General features: G+C 44.9%; 1 protein-coding gene across 1 annotated transcript; it reads right to left on the minus strand.

Moving 5' to 3' along the window:
* Positions 1-6,455: 6,455 nt before the first annotated feature.
* Positions 6,456-8,529, minus strand: LOC124653269 (30S ribosomal protein 2, chloroplastic-like). The gene is made up of 4 exons (XM_047192339.1): positions 8,143-8,529; positions 7,694-7,795; positions 7,288-7,584; positions 6,456-6,678 (listed from the first exon to the last, which is right to left on the minus strand). Exons 1-4 carry the CDS (start codon positions 8,440-8,442, stop codon positions 6,640-6,642), a joined length of 738 nt encoding a protein of 245 aa, XP_047048295.1. The 5' UTR covers positions 8,443-8,529; the 3' UTR covers positions 6,456-6,639.
* Between the last annotated feature and the right edge of the window lie 8,023 nt (positions 8,530-16,552).

Raw genomic sequence — 16,552 nt, forward strand, 5'->3', positions numbered from 1 at the left:
TATGATTCGAGCTTGTTTACTCATGTCATTGACATTGTTTTGATCGCTGCATTCATTACATATGCTTACAATAGTATGATCAAGGTTATGATGGCATGTCACTCCGTAAATTATCTTTGTTATCGTTTACTCGCTCGGGACGAGCAGGAACTAAGCTTGGGGATGTTGATACGTCTCCGACGTATCGATAATTTCTTATGTTCCATGCCACATTATTGATGATATCTACATGTTTTATGCATACTTTATGTCATATTTATGTGTTTTCCGGAACTAACCTATTGACGAGATGTCGAAGGGCCGATTGTCTGTTTTTCGTTGTTTTTGGTTTCGTAAATCCTAGTAAGGAAATATTCTCGGAATTAGACGAAATCAACGCCCAAGCATCTTAGAATCCCCGGGAGCTTCCAGAACACCCGAGAGCCGCCAGAGAGGGGCCACAGGGGGCCCACACATGGTGGCGGCGCGGCCCAGGAGGGGGGTGCGCCGCCCTAGTGTCTGGTGGCCCCAGACCCCTTCTGACGCCGCCTCTTCGCCTATAAGAAGCTCCTCGACCTAAAACTACGAGACGAAAAAGCCACGGTACGAGAAACCTTCCAGAGCCGCCGCCATCGCGAAGCCAAGATCTGGGGAACATGAGTCTCTGTTCCGGCACGCCGCCGGGACGGGGAAGTGCCCCCGGAAGGCTTCTCCATCGACACCACCGCCATCTTCATCAACGCCGCTCGTCTCCCATGAGGAGGGAGTAGTTCTCCATCGAGGCTCGGGGCTGTACCGGTAGCTATGTGGTTAATCTCTCTCCTATGTACTTCAATACAATAATCTCATGAGCTGCCTTTCATGATTGAGATTCATATGATGATGTTTGTAATCTAGATGTCATTATGCTAGTCAAGTGGGTTTTACTTATGTGATCTCCGGAGACTCCTTGTCCCACGTGTGTAAAGGTGACAAAGTGTGTGCACCGTGTGGGTCTCTTAGGCTATATTTCACGTAATACTTATTCACTCGTTATGAATGGCATAGTGAAGTGCTTATTTATATCCCTTTATGATTGCAATGTGTTTTGTATCACAATTTATCTCGTGTGCTACTCTAGTGATGTTATTAAAGTAGTATATTCCTCCCGCACGGTGTAATGGTGACGAGTGTGTGCATCGTGTAGTACTTGGCGTAGGCTATGATTGTGATCTCTTGTAGATTATGAAGTTAACTATTGCTATGATGGTATTGATGTGATCTATGCCTCCTTTCGTAGCGTGAAGGTGACAGTGTGCATGCTATGTTAGTACTTGGTTTGGTTATGTTGATCTGTTGTGCACTCTAAGGTTATTTAAACATGAACATCGAATATTGTGGAGCTTGTTAACTCCGGCATTGAGGGTTCGTGTAATCCTACACACGTTAGTGGTGTTCATCATCCAACAAGAGAGTGTAGAGTCTAGCATTTATCTATTTATTCTGTTATGTGATCAATGTTGAGAGTGTCCACTAGTGAAAGTATGATCCCTAGGTCTTGTTCCTAAATACTGCTACCGCTGCTTGTTTACTTGCTTTACCGCATCCGTACTTCCCGCAATATTACCACCATCAACCACACGCCAGCAAGCACTTTTCCGCGCCGTTACTCATCGCTCATATATATTCATACCACCCGTATTTCACTATCTCTTCGCCGAACTAGTGCACCTATTAGGTGTGTTGGGGACACAAGAGACTTCTTGCTTTGTGGTTGCGGTGGTTGCATGAGAGGGATATCTTTGACCTCTTCCTCCCCGAGTTCGATAAACCTTGGGTGATCCACTTAAGGGAAACTTGCTCGTTGTTCTACAAACCTCTGCTCTTGGAGGCCCAACACTGTCTACAAGAATAGAAGCACCCGTAGACATCAATATTTTCCCCTCTTTGTTGGAGGAATTGTCCACGTTAAAATCTCGTGTCTCCGTTGCGTTTTCCATTATCGTTCTTCGTTATTTACTTGTCACATTTATAACATCTGAAACACCCCCGCTTACGGGAAGGGAATCATCATCGGAGTAATGGACACCGGCATCAACTCCGGTCACCCATCGTTCGATGATGACACGGGGGTGCCTTCGCCGCCGGCCAGGTGGAAGGGCACCTGCGCGGCTACGGGCGGCTTCTGCTGTAACAACAAAATCATCGGCGTCAGGTCCTTTGTCGACGGCAGCTCCGGCCCAGGGGATGAGAGCGGTCACGGCACGTACGTGGGCTCAACGGCGGCCGGGAATTTCGTCGCCAACGCCTCCTACTTCCACGGTGGGAAGGCCGCCGGGAAGGCTGTTGGGACTTCTCCATTAGCACACCTGGCCATATACAAGGTCTGCCATCTCGGTAGGTGCCCCTACCGGGCCATCGTCAATGGATTCGAGGCGGCTGCGAGGGACGGCGTCGACGTCATCTCCGCCTCCCTCAGCAGCCGCCGAAAAGATTTGCCAGCGCCACCATACTACGAGGATGCGGTGACGATAGCCGCGTTTCGCACCGTCGCAAAGGGCATCGCCGTCGTCTCCGCGGCCGAAAACAGAGGGCCAGACCGGTCGTCTGTGCGGAACGATGCGCCGTGGCACTTCATCGTCGGCGCTGGTTCTGTGGACAGGCGGATCCCCGGCGACTTGGTGCTGCAAGATGGTGATCCCGTGGAAGGAGAGGCGCTCGTGCAGGGCGTCAACGTCAACCAATACTTCCCCATGCACTGCCCCGGCGAGGGTGACCGGAAGTGCTTCGGCGTGAGCGCTGCCAGTGCGAGGTGGCACATCGTCATCTGCGATCTTGCAGGCCCATAGGTTGTCAAGAATCTCTACAATAGAGGTGCGGCGCAGGTGGTGATCGTCGTCCTGGAGAAAAAGGGCCTCACATCGTCCCTGCTCGACTACGGGGCGTCAACGGTGCAGGTGCCGCCACGGGCCAGAAGATAAGGGAGTATTGCCAGTATCAGATGCCGCCGCGAAGGTGTCTTTCTGAGGCACGTTGGTGAACGTTGGAGGGGCGCCCATGGTGGCCGCCTTCTCCAGCAGGGGCCCGAGCCGCAACAACTCGTTCATCATTAAGGCAGACATCCTGGCGCCGGGATTGAACATTCTTGCCGCCGGTACGGAATAGGACAAGCCCTTCGTATTCAAGTCGGGGATGTCGCTGGCGACGCCCCACCTCAGCGGCGTGGCCGCTCTGCTGAAGAACCTGCACCCGGAGTGGCCGCGTGCAGCTATTCGGTCCGCCATCATGACCATTGACGGAGGCAGGGGACCAGCAGCCCCCCCCCCCCACCCCCACCCCCCACCCCCCACCCCATCATGCAAATTTTCGTTTACTACTCTTGATCTCTTACTTCCAAATCTATGTTTTGTATGTACCACGACCCTTGTGGTTGTAATGAACAGCAGCACTACGTCTTCACAGAAGATCCTCAACGTAGGGCTTAGTCTTTCCCGTATCCCTAAGTCGCTAATTTGACCTATATAATTTAAATTATATAATGCAAAGATTATATCATTAGAAAATAGACCATCTAAACTTTCTAATGATATAATTTTTATAACATATAACCACGCGCATAATTAACTGTGAGAGAGAGTACTAATATTCTATTCCAAATCAATGTCAAACCAACTAGCGCTCCATTCTTTTATGCATGCAACACTCGCATGGTCTTCTTCCTCAACTTTTGTTGGCTCATGACAGCAGATGAAGGTATATTCAGTGAAAAACTACATTTTGCTTCTACTGCCGTTTTAATTTTTGCCAAAATTTTCTAGCATGAGACTGCTTTTGTTTCGTCGGCCCCCCTTATAAAAAATTTGTGGCTCCGCCGTTGATCATGACCACGGCGAGCATCTACGACAACGTGGGAGATATTATCCTGGACGAGCAGTGCCAGAGGGCAAGCGTCTTCGACCTCGGGGCTGGCCACATCACACCCCAGGCCGCCGTTAGCCCCGGCCTGTCTACAGAACATATTTCTGTCACAACGAAATTATGGCATATGCCCTTTTTTGGGTTTAACTACCTCATGCAACAATCTGATAATTTATCACCGAGAAGAACTATTTCTACATATGTATTTTTCCTAATTCATATCATCTTTATATATGCTCAATAACTATTAATTTTGTCTCCTTAATCATGATTTTGAATAATTTGACTAATCTGCATGTGTTTACTGATGAATCTTAAATTTGGCCTTTAGTGGATTTGTTTTCTTTTTTGTATGTGTGTGTGGCTACTGTGTGCGTGTGTGTGTTTCAATCATGGTTTGCACCAGCAGATTTGACAATGTGTTCGGGTTATTTAATTGCCGTCAGTACCTAAGATTAAACTAATATTTAAAGGTGATTTATTAACATGACAGGATACTAAGAATTAGGGATTGTACAGTTGACTATATCTTGAAGCTTTTTTTAATTTAGTGAACTTCACAATGATAAATATCGTTTTTAATTATAGATGAGCTTGACCGACAGAGATAACAGAAGAACATGTCATCATGTAGTGGTAGTGTAGGTTTTACAAGTACACGGTGCATCCGCTTGCACTATAAAGAGACGTAACAAATGAAGTTTGATAGGTCAATTGTGATGCATAACCAGCAAATTGTTGCATGCGTAATATTCTATTCATTTTTAGTTTGACGTTAGCTCAACTACAAAGTATTCTCATTTAGTTGTGACTGCTTGTTTGTTTCTGTAGCCGTTTCTATCTACTTTATACCTAGGTTAGGGTACAGTTAACTTGAATTGATTTTACAGTAAAATTGGCAGTCAAATTGTCATTCTCAAACAGCAATTAATATAAATATGTTTTTACCAGCTTCTTCTGCTTAGTTAAATTTTCTTTTCAATTCGAATCTGGTGTTTTTATTCTTGTCAGTATTCCTGCTGAGTTCTCTTCTATATTACAATCTGTTTGATTATTGTACCTATAATATATATGACAGGTTCTGCAACATCCGACTGGTCTTGGTAGTCGGCCGACACATTGAAGAAATGGCAAAGGCATTCTACTATATAGTGGCTGCAGTCTTGCTATGCTCCACCACCCATTTCCTCACACATGCATCTCCTTCATCATACAAGAGCTACATCGTGCTCCTCGAGCCACCTCCACAAGCTGATACCATGGACGATGGTGCCCGCAACAGTTGGTACGAGTCTTTCCTCCCTAGCAACCTAACTGACTCTGGTGAACCACGCATGTTCAGCTCTTACAAATTCATATTTCACGGCTTTTGTGCCTGGTTAACCGAGGCTGAGCTCGAAGTCATGTCCAAAAAGCCTGGCTTTCGTCACTGGATCCCAGATGAATTGATTGAACAACGTTGGGATTTGGAAGGTAGTACTCCTAATTGGACTGGCCCAGGGTTGGAGTAGGAATGTACAAAAATATTGTATGTTCCCGGGTGGTGATTGACAATAATAATAATTTGATCTGGTTTCTAGCACAGAATTGACGGGCTATATATCTAGCATGAATTACTTACCTATAATGTCTTTATTGTCAACTTCGCATATGAATCTGAATCTTTGTTGAAAGTTAGAATTACAGGAGCAGCCGCTCGGCAGGGATGAAGGTAAGTAATTTATGGCCCGCCCACTGGTGGATTTACTTGAGGGAAAAACCGGGCCATGGCCCGCCCACCCCAAGATGGGGATTTTTTTTTAATAGCTATGCGTTGTGCTGAAAGCCCACTAACCAGCCCAGTCGATACAAGAGAATCTGAAATTGTTCGCGATTCCGTTCGTGGCTTGCTTCTGGTACTTGGAACGTATACATGGCGGTAGTCTATGCCTCTAGGGCTGCTGCGGTGCTGCCGACAGGACGCCGGTGAGAGCCGGCTTGCCGGAGCGACTCGATCTGGTGACTTTCCAGCAGGGCTTGTAGGCAACAGACACAGGCCGGCGTCGGGCCAGACAGTTAGCACCAGTAGCGCTCCGGCGACAGCAGGCACAGGCTCCTCCACTTCTTCTCCGATTTTACTGCTGCTGCTGCTGCTGCTGCTGCTGCTCCGATTCTCCGAGGCAGAACACACGGCAATTTGGACAGACCGGTAATTCAGTTCCCCAATTTAATTCACGGCGACATAATTGCATCTCAATTTTCTCTCAGCCTGAGTTTATCTACTGTCTACAGACTACAGCTTACTCTATTTGGTAGCATGAATAATTAAATCCAATGTTGTTTACAAATTGCAGTTTAGGAACCATACTACCATGGGCAAAGCCAATCAGAAAAGAATTTATTTGGTTTTCAAAAGAAAAAAGAGATAACACAAATGAAGTTGAGGAAGACCAATCAGTGCCAGCAGATCAGTCGTTACTCTTACTGGAATGTTCCATGTTCCGCTGATCCCCGCAGTGGCGAGATCGGCCAGCACCCCACCATGTTGCGCTCATTGAGAAATGATGGTAAACGGCAGGTGCTTCATATGAATAACGAGGTTGACAATCAAAATTCTTCCATACACTGGTATTATACAAAATATATCGTTCAGTGCCAGACCAAAATTACACCGAATGCCTTTTAAACTTTGTTACGGAATCTAGTCTTGAAGTTCTCCCTCCGTCTATGGTTGTGCCGCCAAGATATTCTCCCCTTGTCTCCAGTGTGAAATATCTGCTACTTCTACGCTTTATTCACCCGGATGGTTTGTCCTTCCAATTCCTGAAATGGCATTCAGTTAAAAAAAACTAAAAACATGGCAAAATGTTTTAGATTATGGAGCATACAAGGTATAATACAAAATCTCATGTTTGGTAACCCAAGAAAATGCATGTCTAGAGTCTAGTCAAATGGTATTGCTTGTCTAAAAATTGTTGACTTGGGAGCTATCTACCACATTTATGTTTGGACAAATACGGCATAGATATTTTCAATGGCAAACCCAGTTGTGATGATTCATGCGAAGAAATACCAAAGTGCAAAATTGATCAGGAGGTCCAGCCATTAAGAATTACAACCTCAGTTCGGAAATAAGTGACTCAACTTTGTCTGTGTCTAGACGCATTTCAGTGTGTAGATACATCCATATCTAGACAACGTTAGACAAAGTTGAGCCACTTATTTCTGAACGGAGGGAGTATAATTTATTTTGCATTTCATTCTACTCATAAATGATGGCAATGTTAATCCTTGTTGTGTTTCGAATATTTTATTTTCATAGTTGTGAAGTTTTGACACTGGTCTGTTTTTTTTATCGTCAAGTGATGTAATGTAAGCAGGAAGCAACTGCAGAATGGCAGGTGGCATAGCTGTGCAAAAGAAGCAGCTTACTGTGTTGTTGAAAGTAGAAACCGCAGCTTCAACTTCTTCGTCCGACGAAAACGTGACAAAACCAAAACCCTTGGACTTTGGAGTCCCTGGAACTCGTGATACCGTGGCACTGAGGACCTCCCCCTTTTCAGAGAAGAAGTTCTTGAGCACCTCTGTCGTCACTGTCTTTGCAAGATTGCCAACATAAACCTTGTACTGGCTGTCAACGAACGCGGGCTCCGGTTCTGGTGCAGACAGATCAATGTTCGGCAAGAAGCTCTCTGTCACATTCACTTTAATTTTTCTACCTCCAACCTCCTGGTACAATCATCATGCGCAAAGATAAGTCACCCATGCATCTACTGCACGCATAAGCATGCTCTGAACCGGGATTTCAAATGGCAGGATGTGAAGTTTTGAAGCTTACAGTCTCATTCAGGGCCTCGGTGGCAGCATTGGCCTCCTCCACCGTGCTCATCGTGACAAACCCGAAACGCCTGCTCCGACCACTGTACTTGTCATACATAACCTGCACAGAAGAATTGGGCAAACAATTTGTTTCGGTGAGATACATTACCTAGATATAGAGCAAGCACTTCACCACGCCATGGCCACTTGCAAGCTACATAATTATTATCTTGTATATGTCTGTAAGATACTAAGATCCATGGATTCCATACATCAGGCTGTAGCTACATATACAGTCCACTGTAGGAATCCAACCTCCCAAGAATAAGAACGGGATAAAGGACTGAAATTAATTCGAATATACAGAGTTGGATAGTTTGTTATCGGGAACACTAAACTACGCATATGGAGATTGGCGCAATCATCGGGCTACCATGATTAGAGCGGCATTACACATTGCAACGTTACCTCGGCCCGCACGACGGTGCCGTGCTCGGCGAACATGGCTGCCAGCTCGTCGTTGGTGACGGTCCTGGGGATGTTCCCGACGTAGAGCTTGCGCGTGGCCAGCTCCTCGGGCGCCTCCAGCACCGCGGAGGAGGCGAGCACCTGCACCGCAGCCCGGCGCCTCGCCCGCGCCGCCGCGGCAGACGGCGGCGCGGCGCGGAATGAGACGCGTGCGGGGGTCGAGGGCGAGGAGGGGCTGCTCCGGCAGCAGCGGCGGTGGAGGGAGTGGGTGGCCGCTAGAGAGGAGATGGTGGTCGCCATTGGAGGTCGGGCGGGGGCAGGGCGAGGAATGGGGAGACGGAGCGAGGACAGAACGTTATCCGGATTCCGGTGTGGTTTCGCTGTGTGCAGATAAAACGGCCGTGGTCGTGTCGGAGGATGTATTTCCGGGTGCTTCGGCTCAGCTCCGACCTCCGGTGTACTACTACTCCCCTCTACTTCAAAAGACCTCACCTTAAAAATCCTCAAAGTAAAATACTTGCTCTGTGATAAAATGTACTACTCCATCCAATTTAAAATATTTGTCGTGGATTTAGATAAAATGTTGTCCAAAATTTATCTAGGTTATTTACTGAATCTGCAACAAGTTACTTGGACCGGAGGGAGTACATCTTATGTATTAAAAGCGTAAATAGAAGTTATTTATGCATATGAACTGTGTTGCGGGGAACATATGTTTGTGGTGGCTGATTTTCGCTTTTAAACACATGTTTTGCGGAGAAGGTTGTCAAAACACAAGAACATTCTGGTGCAAGTTCAAAAGGGACTCACAAAAACCTTTATGGGGAGGATGGTCATGAAATAGCATGAGACTAAGGGTAGGATGCTGATAAAATGTAGGTGAAGATGACAACTTAAATCTGTTAAGTGGCTAAAAAGGTGCTTAACTGGAGAAATGGTAAGAAACACAAGTCTAAGGCTAAGGACACATGATGGTAGTACTAGGAGTCTGGGATGACTAAAAATTTGTCAAGAAGAAGGGGTACTACATGAGTTGGCCCCAACATAGAAGTGCATGTAATATGAGGAGGTACAAAGAGGCCAAGAAAAAAAGCAAGGCAGGCTAATAGTGAAGAGCCAACCCTATGATGAGCTATATCGATGTTTATGTGGGCATGAAGGAAGGAAAAAATCTAGAAGATGGTGAAGATTTACAAGAGAAAGATAAGAGACTTCAACCAAGGCAACTGCAACAGTATGAGGCTAATCTTGAGTGGCTGTTCAACAGTGATAATGGTTGCACTATGCCTGAGTTGGATGACTCTCCTTTGATAAACAAACGGGTTAATGCGAAGGATTCATGAGCTCCATGTTAAAATGCCCTAAAAAGGATGAAGGCGAAGAAGAACCTAGGCACAAATGGCCCACAAGATTTGAAGATACATTGGAAATATTTTGATAGTATCGCCAACTGATTTCTTCAACGATTTTTCGCAGTCAAAAAAGATGTTGGAAGAGTGGAGGAGAAGCATATTAGTGCATATCTTCAATAGTGAATAAGATATTCAAAGTTATACTATTACTAAGGAATTAAACTCATGATACACAATATGGAGCTTTGGGGGAGAGGGATTTAGCATCACATGAGAAAAGCGACGTGAATGTCACAAAATCCAATTTAATCTTATGCCTAGGAGATCAACTACCGAGGCAATTTCTTGATACATACAATAGCTTAATTGTGGAGAGAGATAGAGAGTGGAACAAGGATCTACATATGGTTTTTATTGACTTGAAAAAAGGCATCTAACAAGATACGAAGGAATATCGTGTGGTGTACGGTGGAGAAACATATACATTATCCTTGTCAAATGATATGTACGATATTGTGGTGACAATTGTTCAAACAGGCGATAATGGGACCGATATGTTTTTTCGATTCCAGGAAAACTACATGAAGGGTCAGCCTTGAGCCCTGACATTTTTTCCTCTATGACGGAGGAGGTCAGAAAGGATATATTCCTGATACACTATTTGCTGATAATGTGGTGCTGGTAGATGCAGCAAGATGGTGGTGAGTAGAAAATTGAAGTTGTTGGGACATATTTTGGAATCCATGGGGTTTAGACTTTTGTTGGACCAGACCAAAGTATATAAAGGTGCAACTTTCACGTTTTCAAGTGCGAGGGGGGATGTCGGCGTAGAAGGACAAGTAGTGCCCAAGAATCATGTGTTTCGATACTTAAGATCAATGTTGCCAAAAATGATGGTATCTATGAGCATGTTAGCCTTAGAACCAAAACAAGGTGGATGAAGTGGCAACAAGCATGTAGCATCCCCCATGACAAGAAGGTACATCAAAAGCCAAAATGTATTAATTATAGGAAGAAAATCAGGCTTACCACGACAACAAGTGAGTGCCCCAAAGATGCACACTCTAAAGTGGATTTATGGTCATAAAAGAAGAGAACGAATCATTAATTAGGCGATACATGATAGGGTAGGGTGGAAGTGACCGAAGGGAAACTTTTTTTAGATGGTGATACGTCTCAAACGTATCTATAATTTCTTATGTTCCATGCTAGTTATATGACAATACTCACATGATTTATATACACTTTACATCATTTTGATGCATTTTCCGGCACTAACCTATTAACAAGATGCCGAAGCGTCGCTCTCGTTTTCTGCTGTTTTTGGTTTCAGAAATCCTACACAGAAAATATTCTCGGAATTGGACGAAACAAAAGCCCACGGTCTTATTTTCCACGGAGCTTTCCAGAACACCGAAGGAGAGACGGAGAGGGGCCAAGGTGACACCACACCCTAGGGCGGCGCGGCCTAGAGGGGGGCGCGCCGGCCTGTGGGGTGGGCCCCTCGGCCGCCTCCCGACTCTGCCCCTTCGCCTATTTATTCTCTCCGTCGCGAAAACCCTAGTACCGAGAGCCACGATACGAGAAAAGTTACTGTGACGCCGCCGCCAATACCATCTCGGGGGATTCTGGAGATCGCCTCCGGCACTCTGCAGGAGAGGGGAATCATCACCGGAGGGCTCTACATCATCATGCCCGCCTCCGGATTGATGCGTGAGTAGTTCATCCTTGGACTATGGGTCCATAGCAGTAGCTAGATGGTTGTCTTCTCCTCTTGTGCTATCATGTTTAGATCTTGTGAGCTGCCTATCATGATCAAGATCGTCTATTTGTAATGCTACATGTTGTGTTTGTTGGGATCCGATGAATATGGAATACTATGTCAAGTTGATTAATTGATCTATCATATATGTGTTGTTTATGATCTTGCATGCTCTCCGTTGCTAGTAGAGGCTCTGGCCAAGTTGATACTTGTGACTCCAAGAGGGAGTAGTTATGCTCGATAGTGGGTTCATGCCTCCATTGAATCTGGGACGAGTGACGTAAAGTTCTAAGGTTGTGGATGTGCCGTTGTCACTAGGGATAAAACATCAATGCTTTGTCTAAGGATATTTGTGTTGATTACATTACGCACCATACTTAATGCAATTGTCCGTTGTTTGCAACTTAATATCTGGAAGGGGTGCGGATGCTAACCCGAAGGTGGATTTTTAGGCATAGATGCATGTCGGATAGCGGTCTATGTACTTTGTCGTAATGCCCTAAGTAAAACTCATAGTAGTCATCATGATATGTATGTGCATTGTTATGCCCTCTCTATTTGTCAATTGTCCAACTGTAATTTGTTCACCCAACATGCTATTTCTTATTGAAGAGACACCACTAGTGAACTGTGGACCCCGGTCCTTTCTTTTACATCTGAAATACAATCTACCGCAAACTCGTTCTCTCGTTGTTCTTCGCAAACAAACATCATTCTCAACACCATACGTTTAATCCTTTGTTTACAAGCAAGCCTGGTGAGATTGACAACCTCACTGTTAAGTTGGGGCAAAGTATTTTGATTGTGTTGTGCAGGTTCCACGTTGGCGCCGGAATCCCAGGTGTTGCGCCGCACTACACTCCTCCACCAACAACCTTCACGTGGCCTTCATCTCCTACTGGTTCGACAACCTTGGTTTCTTATTGAGGGAAACTTGCTGCTGTACGCATCACACCTTCCTCTTGGGGTTCCCAACGAACGTGTGCTTTACGCGTCATCAATGGTAGGCTCAAAGAGCGCCCCAAATAGCCAATGTTACAAGGGTGCTGAGAACAGCTTACAAAAGATCTAAAACAAGCTAAGAAGATTGCATGTCACTATGAGAACGGAGAACACAACACAATTAGAACGATGACTCAAGAAGCAACAACTACCACCAGGAGAACGCAATAAGAAGCCCCTACCCCTACCGCCGACACTCCACTGCATGGACCGTGCCTCGACACCGGAAGTCTGAGATTGAGAGGCACTGCTCGAGAGCATGACCAGAACGAAGAAAGCCACCTCCTTCCAAAGGAGGGGCTAACTGGAGCTACGAAAGAGGATGAACATCGCCAACCTCACAGACGAAGGAACAACTAGCGTCGCCGGGAAAATACGGGACTTGACGCCACCCATGCAACCACTAGTGTCGATGTACCCATGTCCCTCGACCAGAATCGAGGACACCGAACCGCCGGCAAGCAGTGTGGCAAAGGGCCAAAACATCACAGCCGCCACAAAGAACCTGCAAACACCTAAGTTATCATTTGGAGCCATGGCAGGGGCTCACCACTGAAGAGAAACTTACCCAACACCAACTAAGATGGTGTGCGCATACCCAACATAGCCCTTTAGTGAAAGTGAGATTATAATGGGAAGAAAGAAAATACTACAAGGGGCAGAGACGACCAAAATTCAGAAGAAAGGACAGGTGAAAATGACTTAATTTTGGTTATAATGTATGTATGTTTGACACTTGATAGGATTACACTGAAATTAACAACCCATGTGCTAGAATCCTAATATACTTTTCTTGTATACTGTTTTTCTTTTTCACTTTTCACTCATTTGTTGATACAAACGTAAAAAAAATGAAACCGTGTCTAGGAGGAACTAGACACTTTTTTGATATAGTAGAAGCGGGACTTGGCGTGATAATTCCGAAATTCGTCCCTGACAGGAATCGAACTCCAGTCGTTGGGGTGCGCCACTGCGACCCCAACCACTGGGTTAAGCCCACGTCGTGAAAAATGAAACAGTGTCTAGAGGACCTAGAAACACTATTGATATAGTAGAAGGGTGCTCCACTGCAACCCCAACCACTGGGCTAAGCCCACGTTGTTGATACAAACTTCATCTCTAGTCTACTCCCACTAGTTTAGGACAAAAGGCTTTATTCTTGTTGCCACAAAATAAATGTTGTTGTTTAGGGGAACTATTTTATTTGTAACTCTGTTATGTTAGGTCTTGATCATTCCTACTGAGATTAGAGCATTGATGCGTGTAGTTGACACGTCCGTTGGGAACCCCAAGAGGAAGGTGTGATGCGCACAGTGGCAAGTTTCCCTCAGTAAGAAACCAAGGTTTAATCGAACCAGTAGGAGTCAAGAAGCACGTTGAAGGTTGATGGCGGCGGGATGTAGTGCGGCGCAACACCGCAGATTCCGGCGCCAACGTGGAACCCGCACAACACAACCAAAGTACTTTGCCCCAACGAAACAAAGGAGGTTGTCAATCTCACCGGCTTGCCGTAAAGGGGTTAACCGTATTGTGTGGAAGATGATTGTTTGCAGAGAAAACAAGAAAACAAGTATTGCAAGCAGATTTGTATTTCAAGTATTTAAAAGAATGGACCGGGGTCCACAGCTCACTAGAGGTGTCTCTCCCATAAGATAAAAGCATGTTGGGTGAACAAATTACAATCGGGCAATTGACAAATAGAGAGGGCATAACAATGCACATACATGGCATGATAAGTATAGTGAGATTTAATTGGGCATTACGACAAAGTACATAGACCGCCATCCAACCGCATCTATGCCTAAAAAGACCACCTTCAGAGTTATCGTCCGAACCCCTTCCAAGCATTAAGTTGCAAAGCAACAGTACAATTGCATTAAGTATGGTGTGTAATGTAATCAACAACTACATCCTCTGACATAGCGCCAATGTTTTATCCCTAGTGGCAACAAAGACAACACAACCTTAGAACTTTCTCGTCACTCGTCCTGGTGTCAATGCAGCATGAACCCACTATCGAGCATAAATACTCCCTCTTGGAGTTAAAAGCAAAACTTGGCCGCAGCCTCTACTAGTAACGGAGAGCATGCAAGATCATAAACAACACATATGAAATAACTTGATAATTAACATAACATGGTATTCTCTATCCATCGGATCCCGACAAACACAACATAGAGTATTACGTATAGATGATCTTGATCATGTTAGGCAGCTCACAAGATCCAACAATGAAGCACAATGAGGAGAAGACAACCATCTAGCTACCGCTATGGACCCATAGTCCAGGGGTGAACTACTCACTCATCACTCCGGAGGCGACCATGGCGGTGTAGAGTCCTCCGGGAGATGAATCCCTCTCCGGGCAGGCGCCGAGGAGATCTCCGTAATCCCCCGAGATGGGATCGGCGGCGGCGGCGTCTCGCGAAGGTTTTCCGTATCGTGATTTTTCGCATCGTGGGTTTCGCGACGGAGGCTTTAAGTAGGCTGAAGGGCGTAGTCGGGGGCTAACGAGGGGCCCACACCATAGGCGGCGCGGCCCCCTTGGCCGCGCCGCCATGTGGTGTCGCCACCTCGTGGCCCCACTTCGTATGCTCTTTGGTCTTCTGGAAGGTTCGTGGCAAAATAGGCCCCTAGGTCTTCGTTTCGTCCAATTCCGAGAATATTTCGTTACTAGGATTTCGAAACCAAAAACAGCAGTAAAACGAGAACCGGCACTTCGCATCTTGTTAATAGGTTAGTTCCGTAAAATGCACGAATATGACATAAAGTGTGCATAAAACATGTAGGTATCATCAATAATATGGCATAGAACATAAGAAATTATCGATACGTCTGAGACGTATCAAGCATCCCCAAGCTTAGTTCTCGCTCGTCCCGAGCAGGTAAAACGATAACAAAGATAATTTCTGAAGTGATATGCCATCATAACCTTGATCATACTATTTGTAAACATATGTAGTGAATGCAGCGATCAAAACAATGGTAATGACATGAGTAAACAAGTGAATCATAAAGCAAAGACTTTTCATGAATAGTACTTCAAGACAAGTATTAATAAGTCTTGCATAAGAGTTAACTCATAAAGCAATAAATCAAAGTAAAGGCATTGAAGCAACACGAAGGAAGATTAAGTTTCAGCGGTTGCTTTCAACTTATAACATGTATATCTCATGGATAATTGTCAACATAGAGTAATATAACAAGTACAATATGCAAGTATGTAGGAATCAATGCACAGTTCACACAAGTGTTTGCTTCTTGAGGTGGAGAGAGATAGGTGAACCGACTCAACATAAAAGTAAAGAGAATGGTCCTTCAAAGAGGAAAGCATCGATTGCTATATTTGTGCTAGAGCTTTTATTTTGAAAACATGAAACAATTTTGTCAACTGGTAGTAATAAAGCATATGAGTTATGAAAGTTATATCTTACAAGTTGCAAGTCTCATGCATAGTATACTAATAGTGCCCGCACCTTGTCCTAATTAACTTGGACTACCTGGATCTTTGCAATGCACATGTTTTAACCAAGTGTCACAATGGGGTACCTCCATGCCGCCCGTACAAAGGTCTAAGGAGAAAGCTCGCATTTTGGATTTCTCGCTTTTGATTATTCTCAACTTAGACATCCATACCGGGACAACATGGACAACAGATAATGGACTCCTCTTTAATGCATAAGCATGTGGCAACAATTATTATTCTCATATGAGATTGAGGATATATGTCCAAGACTCGAAACTTCCACCATGAATCATGGCTTTAGTTAGCGGCCCAAAGTTCTTCTCTATCAATATGCATGCTCCAACCATAAAGGTGGTAGATCTCTCTTACTTCGTACAAGACGCGACATGCATAGCAACTCACATGATATCCAACAAAGAATAGTTGATGGCGTCCCTTAAGCGTGGTTATCGCTCAACAAGCAACTTAATAAGAGATAAAGTGCATAAGTACATATTCAATACCACAATAGTTTTTAAGCTATTTGTCCCATGAGCTATATATTGTAAAGGTGAATGATGGATTTTTAAAGGTAGCACTCAAGCAATTTACTTTGGAATGGCGGCTAAATACCATGTAGTAGGTAGGTATGGTGGACACAAATGGCATAGTGGTTGGCTCAAGTATTTTGGATGCATGAGAAGTATTCCCTCTCGATACAAGGTTTAGGCTAGCAAGGTTATTTGAAACAAACACAAGGATGAACGGTACAGCAAAACTCACATAAAAGACATATTGTAAACATTATAAGACTCCATACCGTCTTCCTTGTTGTTCAAAACTCAATAC

Source organism: Lolium rigidum, chromosome 5, assembly GCF_022539505.1.
Source record: "Lolium rigidum isolate FL_2022 chromosome 5, APGP_CSIRO_Lrig_0.1, whole genome shotgun sequence".
Lineage (NCBI taxonomy): Eukaryota > Viridiplantae > Streptophyta > Magnoliopsida > Poales > Poaceae > Lolium > Lolium rigidum.

Excerpts from the sequence above, each read along its gene's own strand:
- LOC124653269 (XM_047192339.1), bottom strand. The coding sequence starts at position 8,442 with ATGGCGACCACCATCTCCTCTCTAGCGGCCACCCACTCCCTCCACCGC. Across the intron at positions 7,796-8,142 it reads GCACCGTCGTGCGGGCCGAG|GTTATGTATGACAAGTACAG; the intron begins GTAACGTTGCAA and ends TCTTCTGTGCAG. Across the intron at positions 6,679-7,287 it reads TTTCTACTTTCAACAACACA|GAATTGGAAGGACAAACCAT; the intron begins GTAAGCTGCTTC and ends ATGCCATTTCAG.